Raw genomic sequence first — 20038 nt, 5'->3', positions numbered from 1 at the left:
TTCATCTGTCAATCACCTCCCTGTCCTTCAGGCCTGGCTGAGGCCTCACCCCCTCACCCTCTAGGGCTGCTACTCCTTCCTTCCCCTCTGAGTTATGTCAACATTTCATTCCTGCCCTTAACCCTCACCTGGCCATGCAAGCAAACACCATCTCTTGTGTTCACTTATGTGAATCTGCTCACTCCAGCTGAATTCTGGGGGCATAAACTTGTTGTTTTGGCGGTTTGGGTTTTTTTGTTTGTTTGTTTCTCATAATGCCTAGAGAGAATCATAGGCAATCAAAAAATTCATGTGAGTTGAATGAAATTATTGGGTAGAGAATAAGATACAATAGGCAAATTGGAGACATATACACACTACTGTATATAAAATAGATAACTAATAATAACCTATTGCAGAACATAGGGAACTCTACCCAATACTCTGTAATGGCCTATATGAGAAAAGAATCCAGAAAAGGGTGGATATATGTATACGTATAACTGATTCACTTTGCTGTACAGCAGAAACTAACACAACATTGTAAATCAATTATATTCCAATAAAGGTTAATTTTAAAAAATAGGCAAATTGGATACCCCTTCTAAAGGGATACTGTGAGAACAGGTAGTGATTTAGAATGAAAGTAAAATACCAGTAGGTAAAGCAAACCAGAGGCAATCCTGTTCCCATAGAGAACAGAAGGCCAGCATTGCCTTGAAACAACACTTACGGTAAATAGCAGGATAAAGTGCATTTTTAGTGGACTTTGAACCCAAGTTTTTCTACGAGCAAAAGGGAAAGGGGATGGTCATTCTGGTGTAAATTACTGCATGAGGACAAAAAGCACCCCTAACCCTAACAACCCAGGGCCTCAGGGGGGTAACTTCTTGATGAGACCCCAAGTTCTCTTGAGTGTTCAGAGGACACAGCACAGAACTGACTACAGAGAACTCAAACAGCTCCAACAAAGAAGATGTCTGCTGTGTGCTGAGTATTGCCCTGTGTAGCAACAAGGCAAAGCAGAGATTTGGGGAAAAACATTTCTATCCATGGCCTTTCTTCCCAGTTTGCCTCATTTGAGGTGTGGTACAATAGAGGAACTACATCTCCCTGATCAAACGGGGGAGAATCAGCCCAACCATGCAATTTTACCAAGCCCCAAATATCCCCATAAGGATTTTACATTTGGTAGTGTCTATATTGCACAACTATTTTAATCCCTAAAGAATGACTTCAGACGTCATACAGGGATCTGGGAGAGAAGCTGAATAGGAAGAGGTAAGAGACATTGAAGAGAAGGGGTCAAGATTTCTAATACAGTCTTAAAAGAATGATAAAACCAGGCGGGGGTGTGAATGTGAGGAAATGAGAACTTGTAGGGCCACTGGCAGGCGTGTAAATAGGTATAACTTTTCTGGGAAGCAACTTGGCCATGTGTAGCAAAAGCTTGAAAAATGCTTCTTTCCTTTAAGCAAGCAATGCCACTTCTAGAAATTTTAAGGGAGTATTTGCACTAACACATAAAGATATATACATAAAACTGTTCATCAAGCTCTGTACAGTATTATAAAAAAATCAGAAACTATCTTAAGGCCCAATCATAGAGAATTAATTCAATAAATCACTGTATATCTAATCAACACAATTTTATACAGCCTATGTAAATTATAATGTAGCTCTACATGGATGAACATGGAGAGTTCATATTTTTAAATTTAAAAAATACAGCATAAAACATGTGCAATGTGATCTCATTTTTCTAAAAGTGGAAAGATGTACATCCAAATATTAAGAGCTATAACTTATGGGTAATAGAAATTTTTGCTTGTTGTACTTTCCTACTTTTAATGATGAACATGGATGAGAGAACAGAATGTGGATGCAACACTGGTTCTGCCATTGCCATTTCTGCTTTTCTGATCCTGCATCTGATCTAAACACAGTGGGACATAACATAATGGTCTTATACCCTAGGCCAACTTTGCCAGTTTGTTTGATTTCAGCGCACCCTGCATACAGATGCCTTCCTATATACTTTCAGAGATATCATTCTGTTTTTATTCTGCATACCCCTAAGTTGTCAATGTAGCAAACTATACTACTGAAGTGCAAACTCTAGAAGCACAGGGACCACACTTAACCACAACTGCATAAACTCTGTTGTAATTTCCTAGAGCCTAGAGAACCTTTATAGCTGCTGATTGGTAATAAATTAGACTGAACATTCTTGGGAAAAGGAATAGCACATTCCTGTTGCTTTAGCCACTGATTATTGACCAAAACATGAATAAGCACCTGGTGTTTACCACTGAATAGAACTAAGCACTTTTTTTTCTTAGCTTCCTCCAGCAAGAAGTCTGAGTAGTCACATCCCTGTCTGTTACAGAGGATGGAAGGCTGAGGTGTTTTTAACATCATCTCATTCCATCACTAGCTCTGTGTGGGGAGTGGAGATGTGAGACCTGGTCCCCTGAACTCTTCCTCTCTCCCTAGGTAACCACATGACATAATTATATTTTCTTTGCCATGCAGAAGTAAACACTGACTTTACATGTACATGTGAATTGTCAGAGCTCAAAGAACTCCAATTGAAAAGCTCACCCTGGCAGAAGGTTCTTTCTATTGTACTAGATGACTGAAGTTCAAGTGGAGCTTTTCCAAGAATCCAAAAATAAAATGATTCTGAATGTGAAAGACCAAAATTCTGAGTTCAATTGCCTGAAGCCTCTTCTCGTGGTTTTTGGTCTAGAACACGTCCGATGAATGAAGCAATTTCTGAAAGCAACCACATCCTGCTCTGCCATCACTACTAAAGAATAGCACTGTTTCACTGCAGACGTGCATGTAGACATATGAATACATATATTTTATGCTTGCATCATTTTTGCAGACAAAATTAGCAAACACTTCTCAGGAACAGCTCAGTGCCGCCTTCTTGTTCTGGTCTTTATGCCGAAAATTATTGAGATTGTTCTTTTTTTATTGAAGTATACTTGATTTACAATGTCATGTTATGATCTCATTACATTGTCAATGTCAATGTCACTTTGTACATTGGGGACGCGGGTTCGTGCCCTGGTCTGGGAAGATTCCACATGCCGCGCGGAGCGGCTGGGCCCGTGAGCCATGGCCGCTGAGCCTGCGCATCCGGAGCCTGTGCTCCACAATGGGAGAGGCCACAACAGTGAGAAGCAAAAAAAAAAAAAAAAACTGAGACAGTAGCATGGTGTATAGTGGTTTAGGGAGAGGATTCTGAAGCACGGCTGCCTGCATTTGAATAACAGCTCTGGTCTTAGCTCTTTGTGACTTTGGACAATTTTCATAAGTCCTTAGTGCCCAGTTTTTCCATCTGTAAAATGGAGATAGTAATTGTTCCTACATCACAGGGGTGAATGAGTTATGATATGCATAGACCCATACCTGCCATACAGTAAGAATTATACAAGCATAAGTCATTATTATTTACCCCTTTCAATCCTTAATGTCCAGAGGATCATTAATATTTTTTCTACATTGTGCATATTTCCTCTCTTTACCCAAGGTCCTTACATTACTTTAATATTTGATCTAGTTCTATATCCTGTGTTTGAAAGAAACTAAGATTTTGTTTAATGAATTTTCAGAATAGTAATAATAATTTTTATAACACACGAAAGCCCTAAACGCTACTAAGAAAGAAAGGTAGTTGATAAGACTTGGCGCTCATACAAGGAATGTATTATGACACTTAATGCAGCAGTGCCTGAATTCCCCAATGCAAACATAATTATGAACTGCTTAATTCAGATGTAGTCTTTCCTTTGCGCACAGGAAGTTAGTGACAATTAAACTGAAACAAAGACAAATATCTAACACTTATAAGAAATTAAACTTTACTCTTCCAGCTTAGAAAAATTCAGTGGTAGATCTTTTCTCCTGTATCTCCCCAAGCTGTGGGTTCTAGAGAGATGTTCAACTGTAACACATCATACGATCACATCATACAATTACACTTGGTGCTCAAAATGAAACAAAAAAAAATCCTATGATGATTTCCAACACATGGAAATTTAGGTTTCATAAGAATATGAAAGAGCCAGGGCAATCATGGGGGAATGGGCACTGGTGGGCATTCCCAGGTTCCTCCTTCACTTTGGTCCTGCCCCTAGACTGGGCAATGCTGCTTGCAGGAAGCCAAAGAATTTGGGAACAATGAGGAACATTCTTTTCCTACTGTGAGGTAGTCTGCTCACTCTTTCTTTAGGCTGGTATGGGCAGAACTCAGCTTTTTACAAGTAAAATTTTTAATATATCAGATATGAGTATTTCCTTTATAGGAAGCACATTGATTTAACCCCACAAACATTTTTTAATGATAGTTTGTATCATTCAGGGTAGAAAGGTGAAAAATATGCTGAATGTACTGATGGCCATATTTGCAACATTGCCTTACTTTTTTAAGTTGATCTATTTTAAAAAAAGAATAGTACATAGGCATGCAAGGGAAAATATTTTCTTTTCCAACTTCAAAACTGCAAAACATCACAGTTTGTTTACATGTTAAACACTGATCAGAACAATTTGCAATGCTGCTACTGAAAGGTTTTTTTTTTTTAATTACTTACTTACTTGCTTTTAAAGGAAATTCTTAAGAAATGTGGATCAAAATAGCACATGCCCAATTAAGAACAGTCTTTGGAGCAGTTTGTAATCCCAGCTCTGCGTGTGATGTTTGTGTGGCCTTGAACAAATTACATGGCCTGTGCAACTACATCTCCAAGCTTCATTTTCTTCTTCTGTATGAGACGTCAGGTGAGTCTCATAGGGTTTTTGTAAGAATCTAACAATATAATCTGTTAAGCACATAATACAGTGTCTGGGACATACTAAATGATCAATAAATGATGCATTTTAATATTATCTTAATACTAGGTATGCCCTTATTAATCCATTCCTTTGAACAATAATTTCTGCCAAGCTCCTCTGCATAACTCTCTACACAGTACACAAAATGCTTCCAAAGGGAAAATAGAACCTGCTAAACAGGAATATCCAATCCTCATTTTTGCCTGAGGATTAGGGAACATTTTAAATTTTATTTAACTTGAGGGGGGCCTTTCTTGGTCAGATTGCATCATGCATTCTGTTTCACTGGGTGTGTCTGGTATCCTCAGCACAGAGATGGAAGACATATGAGCAAGAACTTCAACCCCAAGGGGGCTCCAACCTGCTACTGGCATCATTGTTCCCAGCCCATTGGTCCCTGCACAGGAAGTTCTCCAGCTTCAGCTTTCCTTCCTACCTTTCTTTCTTAGAATCTTCAAGTTGGTGGCAATGGAGATGATGACGACAATGATGAAGCTGATAGTAATGTGGATGAAGCCAGCTAGCATTTATTTAACATTTATTCTGAGCCAGGCACTCTAAGCACTTTGTATATATTATTTCACTTAATCCTCTCAACATACAAGGTAGGTATTGATACGATGAATATCTCCATTCAACATATAAAAACTCAAAGTTTAGAGAGGTTAAATAGCATGCCCAGTGTCACACAGCTAGTCTGGTGCAGAGAGCCAATCGGTAAGCAGATGAGATTCCAGCCAGGGCCTTTATTCTTTTTTTTTTTTTAGAATCTTTGTTTTTATTTCAGTTTTGATTATCTTGTTTCGTTGGATTAATAGACTAGTATTTGTCATGGTTACACAGGTATTATTGTTTTTTTAAATTAATTTTTATTGGAGTATAGCTGCTTTACAATGTTGTGTTAGTTTCTACTGTACAGCAAAATGAATCAGCCATACATACACATATATCCCCCCTTTTTTGGACTTCCTTCCCATCCAGGTCACCACGGAGCACTGAGTAGAGTTCCCTGTGCTATACAGTATGTCCTCGTTCGTTATCTATTTTATACATAGTATCAAGAGTGTATATGTGTCAATCCCAATCTCCCAATTCCTCCCACCCTCCCACTTACCCCTCGGTATCCATACATTTGTTCTCTATGTGTCTCTATTTCTGCTTTGCAAATAAGATCATCCATACCATTTTAAGTAAGTCAGAAAGGGCCTTTATTCTGAACCCCCAGGCTACACCAACCCCACTGCTGCTTTCAAGACTGCCTTGTAGGGATCAGTGCAGGTTCTACTGCTCTCCTCAGATTAATTCCACCCAACCCCAAGGCTCTAACATATTTCTGTCAGTCATACCACCTGACCTGAAATTCACAGAGACAGAAGAGCAGCAGCTATGACAAGTGGTACATCCATCAGGAACTTCAGTTTGATTTCCCTCAGCCCCCAAACGAACTGCCCCTCCTGCATGGCAACAGGCACGAAACCCGATGCAGAAAAAAATCCCCATAGGGAAATCCCTGATATACTTTATGCCTTTTGACTACTACCTTTCGGCCTCCAACATTAATACACAGTACACAATAATAATTAAACTCATTTTAAAGATGAAGAAATAGTAAGGTAAGAGAAATGGTTTGCTCACAGCTACACAACAGGTGGAAATAAAAAGGCCAGTAAAGCTCAATATGCCCTCTGCAAGACCTTACCACCTCATTATTCCGGGCTTCTAATTCCCCGTGGCTGAAACCTCTTCACAGTCTAGCAGCACAAAAATGGACTGTGGAACTAGCCTTTCACAGGCTCAGCTAAAAGAAGACTAACTAATCCTAGAGCAATGAGGGTAGTAAAATAATAAGTTGACCCTTCAGGATGAATTTCATATTATCTTTTAACCAGACAGTCTAGATTTCTCAGGGCACGACAAAAATGTCTCCAAACACTTCTCGGCAGTTTTCAGTGGAGGAAAAACTGCAGTTAAAGCACCTTTAGTGAGAGCAGTAGATGTGCTTGCATTTAGTTTGTGCAATTTTCATTATGAATTGGATGGTGGGTTGGATCTATGTCCTTAGTTCTTTGCTGGAGTGCTAGAAATGTAAAAATGTCAGCCACAGGCCATTCCTTTTTGTTTATTTAAACGGAGAATTTAAAAAATCACTTTTTCCACTTCATGGCTCCTTTGGACCAGAGAATAAAAATAGCGATGTCAGTAGGAGCCAAACTTTTTTCTGGAAAAATAAAACAAGAGGAGAAAGCGTCCTCCTCAGAACAACCGAAATCTTGAAGCAGCTGCCTCAAAGCAAAACTCTCCTCATTTCAACCACTTCTTCTCTCGCCCCTTCTCGGAGCAGCCTCAAAGCAAGGCGCAGTTTATGAGAATCTCCGTGGCGTGCCCAGCACTGCTAACCGGGCGTCCTTCCCACTACCCGGGCCCGGCCACCTGTCAACCCCGAGGGCGGCGCGGGCGAGGCGGGGCTGGGGACGTGGCTCCGGGAAGAGGCACTGGTGACAGGACCATCAGGGGGACTGGGATTCTCGGGGAGGAGCTGGCTGAGCCCAGCCCTCGGGCCATCCCGCGCTCAACGGCCCCACCGCAGCCGCCTCGAGGCCCCGGGCCCCCCGCCGTGTCTCGGCCTCCCCGCGGACTCCCTGGGACTCTGGCGGCGGCAACCTCCACCCCCACCCCTTGGAGCTGCCCAGGCGCCGCACTCCACCAGCTGGGGCGGTGCGGCCGCGAGTCCGCCGCGGGGCGCCTCTTACCTGTTGATCTTGAGCGCGAACGCGCGGCGCTCTGCGCTCGGCAGCGTGGCCATGGCGCGCCGGCGGCTCTTCGGACTCTAGGGTCTCGTGAGGCGCCCAGCGGGGGCCCGGTGCGCCGCAGGGCTGCAGCAGCACGTGCCGAGCGGGACGCGAGCCTCATCTGTCAGTCGCAGCTGGAAACTTCCGCATTTCCACCTTCAGCGCTGAAATCACCCCGGGGGAGGGCCCAACCTCAGAGCTGCGGCGGCCAGCCCTGCCACCCGGCGCCCGGCCCGGCGCCCAGGGAGCGGAGCGCGAGGAGGGTGTGGACCCACCGCGGAATTGCCCTCCGGATGCTCGGACCGCCGGCGCGCTTCTTCCCGGGGCCCTGACCTCAGGCAGAAAGGAGCTCGGGCGGATGACCCGGCGACCACTGAGCGAGGCCGGAAACTCCATCTGCCCGAAGTTGCGAGGCTGCCAAAGGCCTGTGGGCAAGAGCTGGGAACGCGCGCCTTCCGCCCGCCCCGCACAGCTGGCGCGAGGTCGGGAAACCAACCCTGGAATTCTTTGCGCCAGGCCTTGTTAAGTGTTCGCACCATGCCCTGGAGCAGGCAGCTTAAATTTAACAAGAAGAAGAAGAAAAAAAAACGTTGGTGGAAACTTCAGGAGACATACCAACTTTCGCAAACGGTATGTCCGTCATCCTTATTGGGGTGACTTTAAATAATACGAGTCCATGCAAGGAATAAACAATTTTTTTAAACCTGGAGATAAATGCTTTTCTCTGGAGAAACAGTGCACAGCACTTTCCTGTGATTCAAGCATATGCTGCAACCCTGTTTATTTCAGCTTCAGACCGAGAAGTGTAATGAAGAAGTCCAGCCCCAAACTCAAGAAAAATATCAGAAAAGTCCCAGTGCTCACTGGAGTGGAAAAGTCTGTGTTTACCGACTTGCTCTAAGTTTTACTCTGCTAGAGCACTCCGTATGTAATGCCTCTGTTTGTCAACTGACCCTTAAAAAAAATACGAAATCGAGATACGTTTGGTTCAAAGCTGCACTACTGTCCAGTAGGTAGCCACTACCCACATGTGGCTATGGACCACTCGAAATTATAGTTAGTCTGAATTGAGATGTGCTGTGTAAAATTCGCACCGAACTTTGAACACAGTACAGACTGCCTTTCTTTCTCTGGTTTCAGCTAGCTCAGGTCGTTTAGTAATTCTTCAGAGCTGGTTAGGTAACTCTCCTCCCCCTCCCCACTTCAAGTATCAATGGCTTTAAGCATAGTATAAGACACAGGTCATAAGTGAGACATTACATAGACTATGAAATGAGACCCAAAGAAGAGAAAACTTTTTGAAATGTGGAGTTTCTGACTTTCAAAATTCTCCCAGGTATGTTTACCACACTGGAATTTATAAGCAAAGATGTACATAGAAAAATACTAAGAGAACAATTCAATACCTCTTCAAACTGGGAACAAATAGATGATTTGTAGAAAATTGTTTTACACTAGAATCTTCAGTCTACCGTGTACTAAGTCAGCCTTTCGGATGGGCTTCTCTTAGTTTCTGAATGATGGTGACATACACTTTCATACAGAGCAAAATATATTGTTGTCCACACAGACATAAATAAAATGTAATGAGAGTATCTCAAATTTTCAGAATTTGCAATTAAGGAAAACTTTTGTGTGTGGGGGGGAGGGGGGAGGAATCTTAAAGTCTCCCATCTTATGTCAGCTTCTGCTGCATTCAACTCATTCACCTTAGCATTTGGTACGTAACTATGAAAGTAAAGCCAGCATCATTATCCTCCATCCCATCAATTCCTTAGTTAGAAATGATGGTTAGAAATGACTCCAGATTTCCTTAACAGCCTTTTGGTAATTCACCATGAGTGTGTTATCCACTAAATTAGGCAAATGCCTATTTTTAAATATTCTATCTGCTCTTGGGTACAGTCACAGATCTCTGGCAAACTTCAAAAATAGCTAAGTGCCTTGCTTCATTTCTCACTCCCTCCTATTTCCCTCTAGGGCTTCTTTCCTAATTGCCACTCTGTCCAAAGCCCACTCTGAAAGGCTTCCTTCTTTCCACACCATGTGACATCTCTAGACCTTCCTCTTTCTCTGCATCTTTGTGTCATTTGATTTTGTTTCTCACCTTTATAAAATTCCTCCCTTCTATGACAGACCTTATATCAATTATCCCAAATTCTCCTGTAGTTTTCTCCATATCTTCTTCTTCTTACCTCCTCAGAAAGCCAATCTCTTTCTTTACATTGCATCTTACTTATTTTTTACAACAGACAAATAACACTTACCTTGTACCAGGGCCTGTATCAAGTCCTTTTCAAATATTAATTAATAACAACCCTTAAGTAATAACATTATCCTCACTTTGCAGCTGGGGAAACCAAGGCTCAGAGAGGTTAAGTGACTGGCCCGAGATCACAGACTAGTATGGGGCACTTCCAACCCCCCAGATATTTCCACTTAAATATCTTCAAACTCCACAAACATAAAACCGAAACTCTCCATCTCCTCTACCCAGTTGTGTAAGCTTGCTGTCCCTCCATAATCACTCATTTCTATTGGTGGCACTATTTCCCACTTGCCAGTTAAAAGCTTTGGAATCATTTAATGGAAGGGAAAGCAGGAAATCTGGGTTCTGGCTTCAGGTTTTCACTAACTATGTGATCCTGAGCAAGTCACACCCTGTTTGGACCACAAATTCTCAGTCATAGAATGACCCCATCTGCTCTTCTCTTTATAATGTGTCAGCTCTACTTCTTCCTCTTCTTTACCCTTCAGATCTAATCAGCTAACAAGGCCTGTCATTTATTCTATATAAACATCACTCCTTCATAAATATCACTGTTCTCACTGCTTCCATTCTGACCCAGCCCTTATAAATTAATGTGTGGATGACAAAAATAAGATTTTAAATGGCTCCCTGCCTATAGCTTCTCCTTATTCCGATCCAGTCTGACTCTACCGCTGTATTAATTTTACTAAAATACCGTTTCATCATGTTACTTCCCTGCTCAATTAACTTTGGTGGCTTCCTATAGCCTCTATGACCAAGTGTGACCTTCTCCAACTGGCTTATAGTGGCTTCTCCATGTCATGTAAGTAACTCTATCCCTTACCTCTTTGTTGAAGCAAGGAAGATCTTCAGCTAGAGAAATCCGTGTTCTTCCTGCCTGGGGCCTCCTTTGCTTATGTCATTCTTCTGCCATCCCCACCAGATGTCACATCCAGTCTCTCCCCATCCTTTAAAGTTTGAGTCAAGTTGTCAGTTTCCACCTCTACCTAAAGGAGTGTCTCATTCAGTCTGACAGCACCCTTTGTTTAGTTAAATAGGTCGTTACCAATAAACACAGCCTAGTGGAATGCAAGGTCCATAGGACTATAGAGAAAGGGGTGACATTTGTGCATTTCCTTCCTTATTTTGCAGCTGACCTCCATCAGCTTTCACTCAAATGTCACCTTCCATGACCATCTACTTAACATTGCAATGCCCCTTTCCCTAATCCTGATCCTCCCTAGCTCCTTTTCCAACTTTCATAGCATAGTTTTTCTTCATAGCACTTGTCACTATCTGACATACTACATATTTTATTTATTTGCAAGTTTATTATCGCTCATGCTTCTAGACTATAAGTTCCATGAGTGCAGGGATTTTTGTTTTATTCCTTTCTCTATCTCTATTACCTAGAGTAATGCCTGGTACAAAGTAAGTGTTCAATAAGTTCTTGTTGAATAAATGAATGAAAAAAAAGCAGACACTCAATAAATATTTGTTAAATTGAACTTGAATGGGAGTGGCCAAGTTCATGTGTCTTTCAGAAGGAAGTTAGAGCCTTTTTTACTCTCTTGAGCTTTTCAGTTGTGCCTTTTTATGAATATCTTCCAGCATTGTTTTGTAGTTATGTCTTGGGTTGAGAAATCAAACTAGCACATAGGTTACTACTAGCAAGTAGATCTCTTTATTATCATCTTGTAATTGAGGACAGATATAGAAAGATTTGTTTGCTGGTATTTAAATCCAGCCATAGCTCATATATTAGAATTTGGAGTTTCTAATTTTCTCCACTTCATTCCTCATATTGTCATAAGAGATCTGTAAATATGAAAAGAATAAAACTAAGAAACTTTCCCTTAATATGTATATATTAGTCCCCCTTATTCATGGTTTCACTTTCCACAGTTTCAGTTACCCTCGGTCAACCAGTCTGAAAATATGAAATGAAAAATTCAAGAAATAAACATAAGTTTTAAAATGCACACTGTTCTGAGTAGCGTGATGAAATCTCCCGCTGTCTTGCTCCATCCCACCACAGACATGAATCATCCCTTTGTGCAGTGTATCTGCCCAGTAGTCAGTTATATATATGCATATATATAAGACCGTCTTGGTTACATATGCAGTATCACAGTGCTTGTGTTCAAACAATGTTTTTCACTTAATAATGGCCACAAAGTGCAACAGTAGTGACCTGGAATACAGATATGCCAAAGAGAAGCTGTAAAGTGCTTCTTTTAAGGGAAAAGGTGAAAGTTCCTAAATTAATAAGGAAAGAAAAAATATTGTATGTTGAGTTTGCTCAGATCTATGGTAAGAATGAATCTTCTCTCCATGAAATTGTGAAGAAGGGCAAAGAAATTCATACTAGTTTTGCTATCACACTTCAGACTGCAAAAGTTATGACCACGGTATGTGATATGTGCTTATTAATATGGAAAAGGCATTGAATTTGTGCAATAAGATATTTAGAGAGAGAGAGAGAGACTGCATTCACATAACTTATTACAGTATATTGTTATAACTGTTCTATTTTATTGTTAGTCATTGTTAATCTCTTACTGGGTCTAATTTATAAATTAAACTGTACCACAGGTATGTATGTTTAGGAAAAATCGTATGTATATGCTTCAATACTATCCACATTTTCAGGCATCCGCTGAGGGTCTTGGAACATATCCCCTTTGGATAACGGGGTGCTACTGTATACACACGTATTATATACATGTATCTTATATGGTTACTTTACTATGTATATTAGTATTTTAAATGTAGGAGTTAGGCCATATTCTAATGTACAATGCTATTTCATATTCAATAGGAATATTCATACTATAGCATTTTATACCTAGAAGGACCTTGGATTAATTCATGAATGAATGAATAAATTCTCTCATTATCATTTATGTGCCTTCCATTAATCCCCCAAACATTTACCAAGTGGTTCCCATATGTCAGGTTCTGAACTAAATGATACTAGGGGCAAAATCATTAACAATACTTGTTCCCTGACTTCCCAGAATTCACGATCTAGGTACAAGATACACGTTACCAAGGAAAGAAGAGACTTATTCCGTGGGACAATGCAGGAATGTTTTCCTGCACAGAACTCTGTGAGAGTGAGGAAGCACAGACAGGAAATGATTTATTCTTGTGGACAGGGTGTTGGCAGAGAAATTGACGCTGAGGAAGAATGACTTTACTGACCCAGTGACATGGAAACTGGTCTTAAATGACAAGTAAGCATTCACCAGGCAGAGAAGAGTGCATTCAGGATATTCCAGGCAGAAGGAGCACTACATGCAAAGGCAGGGAGCCAGGAGACACCAGTACCCATCCCAGGAGTCAAAAGTAGGATGGAGTCCAGCAGTACAGAGAGAAGTGGCGAGAAATGAAGCTTGGAAGGTGGGCGGGACCTGAATGTGAGGGTCCTGTTAAAGAATTCAGACATTATCCCAAAGGCTGTGAAAACCACCAAAAAGGGACTGCTGTTTCTATAAAGGTCATTGCCACCTGGCAATCCATGATAAGGACTGTCCCGTAGAGTACAGACACAGGGTGGTAAGGATTATGTCTCCAGATCTGGCATTGCCATCCCCATCTTCCTCAGCCTGAGCACACATACACTGGACACTAATGAAGAAATAAATTGCTCTTTACAGCAGGATTTAGGCAATTTTCCCAAAGTCATATCGCATGGAGAGAGGGAGGATTTATGGGGGACAGAAAGTCAGGTGCTGGTCCTCTGGTCTGGTTACCTCTGCCCCTCACTGGAGTGCCCCACACGTGTATGGTTAGTGCCTCTTTATTTAGCCACTTTCCCATCAATCTACCATCTTCTCCCTAAAGAATCAGTTACCCATCCCTTGGTTTGTTGTCATGTCTGGGCAATTTCCCAGGCATCCACTAAATGTTGCACTTTCTCCTTCCCCTAGTTTCCACTGTCCCTACAGGGGGAAAAGTTGGGTTCTGATCCGCACCTGGGGGGGTTTAGTGGTGGGCTTCTAGGCTGCAGCTGACATTTTTCATGTGTAAAATGTGGTTAATAGTGATACCAATTCCAGGATTGTTACAAAGATTAAATAATATAAAACGCTCATAGTAAGTGACATATAATTATTCCTATTATTATCACTATTTGAAATGTCTACAGAAGCAAATTACTAAAAGTCTAAATAAAAGTAGTTTAACCTTTAAGTTTATTACCCTAGTAAACCGGAGGAAGGAACTAGGTCAGTAACTCAACAACACCATCAAGCGCCCAGGTTCTTTCTATCCCTCCGCTCTGCCCTACTCAGTCCATTGGTCATGTTGGTCATCCCTCTTATGACCTCATGACTACAAGCTGGACTTGTAGCCACGAGGTCAGGACTCCGATTAGCCACAGCACACACCAGCACCCCAAGAAGAGAGAAAGAAAGAGGCTAAGGCTTTCTCCATGAGAAACTCTGCCTTTCCCAGAAGTCCTCCAGGAAACCTGTCCTGAGAACTCACTAGCCAGAGATGGCTCAGAGGCTGCTCCTTGACTGCATGGGAAGCGGGGAAAGAGTATCTAGAAACAGAAGTGGGTGATTATGTTTGGCTTAGAATTACTCTGATTCATTCTCTTGAGCTGCAAAAACAGAAGAGGGACAAAGGGGAGAGTAGTTGTTGGATAGGCAGTGAACAGAGGCTGCCAGACTCATTTCATTGAGATTAAATAAGACGAAGCACATAAAGGACAGAACATACTGCTGGTTACCGAGTATGCACTCTCAGAACATGTGGGCTGTGATGTTATTATTATTTGACATTTGTATTGCTCTGGAGCCATATAAATTGGGGTTTTCCCCCAGTTTTATTGCAAGATAATTGACATACAGAATTGTATACATTCAAGGTGTACAACATAATGATTTGACTTACACTCATCACAAAATGATTACCAGAACAGGTTTAGGGGATGGAGGACATCCATCATCTCATGTAGATACAACATTAAAATTGTTTTTTAAATTGTTTTTTACATATTTACTATTATTTCCTCATAATAGAGTCCCAGAAGTGGAAATTGTTAGGTCAAAGTTATAATCTCATGCTAGAAATGCCTGCATGTAATCATGAGGAAATAGTAGACAAACTTAAATCGAGGGACATTCTGCTGAACAATTGCCAATCTTTTAAAAAATGTCAGTGACATGAAAGACAAAGAAAGGCTGAGGAACTGGTACAGCTTAAAAGCAACTAAACAGCCCGAGCAACTAAAGGCAATGAGGGATGCTGGAGTGGATGGTGGATCAAGAAAAGAACACCATAAACAAAACTACTGAGGCAATTGGCAAGATGTGCCAGCTGACTCTGTATTTGACTCTGTATCAAAATTCCATTTTCTAAATTTGATACTTACACCGTGGTTGCATAAGAAAATAAAGACAATAGCTTTATTCTTAGGAGATGTACACTGAAGTATTTATGCTAAAGGGCAGAATGGTATGATGTCTGCAGCTTACTCTCAGATGGTCATCAATGATGATGACAATGATAATAATGTTTATAATACTAAAATAAAATTGTAAATAATAATAAATTAACTAAATCAATCTAGATGAAGAGTACGTAGAAGTTTCTGCTCTGTAAATTTGAAAACTTTTCAAAATAAAAAGTTAAAGATACAAAAATTACAAACATAATTTTGGCTTTTGTAAGTTTGTGGCAACTTATAAGCAATGTATAAGAGGCTCTTTCATTATACGCTCACTAACACTGGCATTCATTTTTAATTTTTGCAAGTTTACTCAACTAAAAATAAATTTTAAATTATGTGTTTATTAGTTAAATGAGTTGAATATTTTTCCATGTTATTTCATTATAGAGTTGTATTTTTCTTGTGTGTCTATTTGTATCTTGTCCCACTTGCCTATTAAAGCCTTAGAGTTTTTCTTGTTGATTTGTGTCCACCCTTTTGAGTAATATGTTATCATTGTAGGTTATCTCTCTTTAAGGAACTATGATCTCCCTAAATACCTTGAGCTATTTGGAAAAAAAGGAAACCAGACAAGTTTACAGAATTTTAGAAATTTTGTTGGCCCTGGGTGACTGTCAACACGAGACCGAATTTAATATGCATTTTTGAAATGCTTTTTTCCCATTTCAGTGTTCTTCAATATCCTCCCAGTCACTTCACTCCACCCTATAGCCCCACATATTACCATAAGGATTCAGGTAGCATGACAAGCACCAGGACACTTTGAAAAGATGGAAAAGCAGGCTGCATGGTGATTCTTTGTCCAAATTTTCCTGACTCAGTGTCCCTTGGTCCTCGCACACCACTGACTGGGCAGGACCACAGATTGGATGCCATACTATGGTACAATTCAACCATGTGATCTTTGCAATTCTTGTAACAGTGTAGCAGCACGGTGCTGGTGGAGAGTGATATGCAGAATATAGATGTTAAATTCAGGTACTATGTCTGCCATGCCCGCAAACCTATGTCCCAACCACTAACAATTTATGTCTTTTAAGACAAAAGTTCTCAAACTTTGAGAAGATAAGAATTACCTGGAGAGCTAAGAACAAACACAGAGGCCCAGACTCATTGAAACAGGATGAAGCATAGACCTCTATAAGTCTGCCAAGGTCTCCAGATGATTCTGTTATATACCAAAGCTGCTTGAGACTTACCAAATAAAATGCAAATATCCTCAAAGGGTATAAGATTAAAAACCATTATCAGATGAAGTTTTAGCTTGCATTATTTTAACATAGTTGAGAGGGGATAGCTTGAAGAAACATCAGTTAGTATAGGCAACCTGTATTAGCAGGCATACCGTGAATTTAGAATCCTGACATGGTTCTCTGTCCAGGACCAGATCATCATTCAGCAATAAACTTTTAAAAAATTCAGTACACTTTTAAAAATTGTGAATCACTATGTTGTACACCTGAAACTTATATAAGAGTGTACATCAACTATACCTCATTAAAAACTTAAAAAACAGATTAAAAAAATAAAAACTGAGTATACTAATGTAAATGTCCATGTAACCCATCCAGTGAATATATGACTGATAAATGGAAACAAAACACATCTTTATTATGGTTTCCCACTGCCTCTTCAAAAGTGCATTCAGCAGGGATAAACCTTGCCAATCCCATATGGGAATGTGGGCAGGTCCCATTCTCTTACTCTTAGGTCAAAGTTCTTGGTTGCAAACGTAGTTTCAAATCTGAGACCAGAATGTCCAGCCCAAGATACTGATCAAAACTCCACCTTAAATTTAATGGCAAATATTCCCCCAGCTGGGGAATGCTTGAGCCTGGCAGCCTGCAGAGGCAAAGGAGGGGAAGCATGCATGGTTGCCTTCTTCCCTCCACTTTGTACTATTTTCCCTTTCTTTTCTTCTCCCACCACGGCTGGCTAGCTAGTTTCTGACCTCTTGGGGTTGGAGGAATGGTGAGTATAAGAAAGCTCTTATTATTCAAAGCTGACTCTTTCCTTGGATCTTTTTAGGTCTTTTGGAAGATTGTTTTCCTAGAGATTTCTCTCCTATAAGTCATTTTACTTGGTTTCTTCATTTCTATGCCTCCTGTTTACTTGTGACTCCTTTGCAGCTCCCCTCCAATTTCCTGCTGCTAGGGTCCTCCACTCTCTAAGTGACCCTACTTGATGGGTCCCCAAATGACCCTTGGTTGGATCTTTTCCATGTGGCCCACACCCGATTCATTGAAACTGCTCATCAACTCCTTGGCTTGACAATCCTGGCTGATCTCAACACAACCTCTACCTTTGTGTCCCAGGCCACTTTAACATCCTTGGTCAGGCATCAGGCAGCATACTTGTGTGTCTCCCAGCTGCAATAAAATTGTCATTTCAAGCTCTAAAATGTGTCTTGGAAGCCTTGGAAGGAAGCTGCAGCCCTCCCTCATTTATGTCTCCTGTCCCCACAGGCAGAAATGGGAACTCTCCTTGGCAAAATCTTCTCAAAAACAAAACAAACAAACAAACAAAAACACTTTAGAAATCCTGTGGGATCCAAGAATCATGGAAATGGTTCTCAGAATTTCCTTGGTAAATTCTGCATATTACCATCTGATCTGGTTGTGGAATATCTTATTTCTTGTATTTGTTTATCCCAGTGGAACTTACATTTCAGCATATTGTTACTATAGTCTTAGATATCCTGCCATTAAGCCACATTTAGGAAGGCCATAGTTCAGGGCATTCTCTTCCCTAGATTAGGAGCTCTTGGAGACTGCAGTAGATTACTGGAAAATGCTACAGATGATGCTTTATTTTGCTAGTAATTTTTTCAATGTATAATAGATGTAGAGATAAGTACACAGCAATAAATGTACAAAGTAAACACATTCATGTAATAATCACCCAGCTCAAGAAAGAGAATATTACTAGCTTCCAGAAGCCCCCATCTTACCCTTTCCTAGTTGAGTTCTCACAAGGGCAACTAATATCCTATTAACACCATATATCAGTTTTATCTGCTTTTGAAGTTTGTGTAAATGGAAGCTTTTCTGCCTGGTCTACATTTTGTTTGTGGATTCATCCATACTGTTGTCTTCAGTTGGAGACCATTCATTCTCATTACTGTGTGGCCATGCTATGAATATATCTGGACAGTTAATATTTGGTCAATGACTCTTTTCCCTCAAGGGTAGCTTAGAGGTTGAGGCTTCCTAGACCTTCCCGGATTCTAAATAGAATCCACAGGTGGATTCTCAAATCACTGTAAAGATTTGTATGGGGTGCCATGACAAAGCAGTTGAATTGTTTACAATTTTTTTTTTTTTTTTTTTTTTTGCGGTATGCGGGCCTCTCACTGTTGTGGCCTCTCCCGTTGCGGAGCACAGGCTCCGGACGCGCAGGCTCAGCGGCCATGGCTCACGGGCCCAGCCGCCCCGCGGCATGTGGGATCCTCCCGGACTGGGGCACCCGTGTCCCCCTGCATCGGCAGGTGGACTCTCAACCACTGCGGCACCAGGGAAGCCCCTTTACAATTTTTAAAGGACTGTGTAAAAGGTTATATTCTTTCAGGGAAAGAGTTTATTGCTTCTCCCCATTCTTTGTATTTTATCCCATCAATCTGCTCTTTTAATTTGGCTGATTTTGAATCATAGAATATCTAAGCTGGAAAATCACATCTTCTGAGAAACATTTTGCATAAATTCTGATAACAGTTGTATGAATTTCTATTTCCTCAGGAATTATGGTAAGAGGTTTATCACATAGGCCTCAAGAAAAATAACAACAGATCCATTCACAGTAACAACTGGAGATCATAAATACTTTTCTGATTATTCCTTGCATTTTACTTTACCATTATATAATGGAATTTTTCCCCCTATTAAAACGAAGGCTTCAAAGCATGACAGATTTCTATCTGAGAATAAGATGACATTTAATTTATATATAAATTAAAATTCATATTTTAAAATTCTACAATGAAATTCAATAAGTATTTTGCAAACTTGTCAGCATTTATTTCATGGATTAACATCCACACTACAGTTTTAAACGTGGGAGTTAAAATATTATCTGTATTCTGAATAGTAAATGTAAAGTGTTAAAGATGTGTGTTTTATGAAATCTTGTTTGACATATGTTAAAATGTCATTAGAACATTATTTTAAATGAAAATGTTTTTTTCATTCAGACTGAGGTGTATGTATAACTTCATTCGTTTATTCATTCATTCATTCAACAAGATATTTAATGAGCACCTGCTATGTGCCAGGCATTGCACTAGGCTATAGACATGTCACACAAATAAGATGATGTTGCCACTGTCCTCAGGAGCCTATAGTTTAGTGGAGTTGAGATATAGATAAGTAAATAAATAATTTCTAGACAGGATACTCACTGCTTTAATCAGGCAAACAGGATTCTGTATGTGTTATAGAAGCACACGAAAGACACCAAATCGATCCTTGGAAAGTCATGAAATCTTTCCCAAGGAAGTGATGTGTAAGGTGGGTAAGAAGGTAGCCAGATACAGGTTAGAAGAGTGGTCTAGACATTTGGAAAGACAGAAGCAGCTGGTTGCCATTCACTGACATAGGGCATATAGTATGGGAATTGGATTGGAAAAGGAGAAGGGAACATAATTAAATGACCTGGGGACATGAAAATGAACCCGCAAGAATCCCAGAAAGAAATTATCATTAAGATAGCATA

At 40.5% G+C, this 20038-nt stretch overlaps 1 protein-coding gene across 1 annotated transcript in view; it reads right to left on the bottom strand.

Annotated features, from left to right (window-relative positions):
- Nucleotides 1-8018, bottom strand: part of DOCK8 (dedicator of cytokinesis 8) — a 221854-nt gene extending 213836 nt beyond the window's left edge. The window contains exon 1 of the mRNA XM_067744237.1: nt 7578-8018. Coding sequence (XP_067600338.1) covers nt 7578-7630 — 53 coding nt within the window. The 5' untranslated portion in view covers nt 7631-8018. The remainder of the gene's footprint in view (nt 1-7577) is intronic.
- Nucleotides 8019-20038: the final 12020 nt, after the last annotated feature.

This window comes from Pseudorca crassidens, chromosome 7, assembly GCF_039906515.1.
Source record: "Pseudorca crassidens isolate mPseCra1 chromosome 7, mPseCra1.hap1, whole genome shotgun sequence".
Lineage (NCBI taxonomy): Eukaryota > Metazoa > Chordata > Mammalia > Artiodactyla > Delphinidae > Pseudorca > Pseudorca crassidens.
The sequence above is the reverse complement of the archived record's forward strand: the minus strand, read 5'-3'. Positions and strand labels throughout refer to the sequence as shown.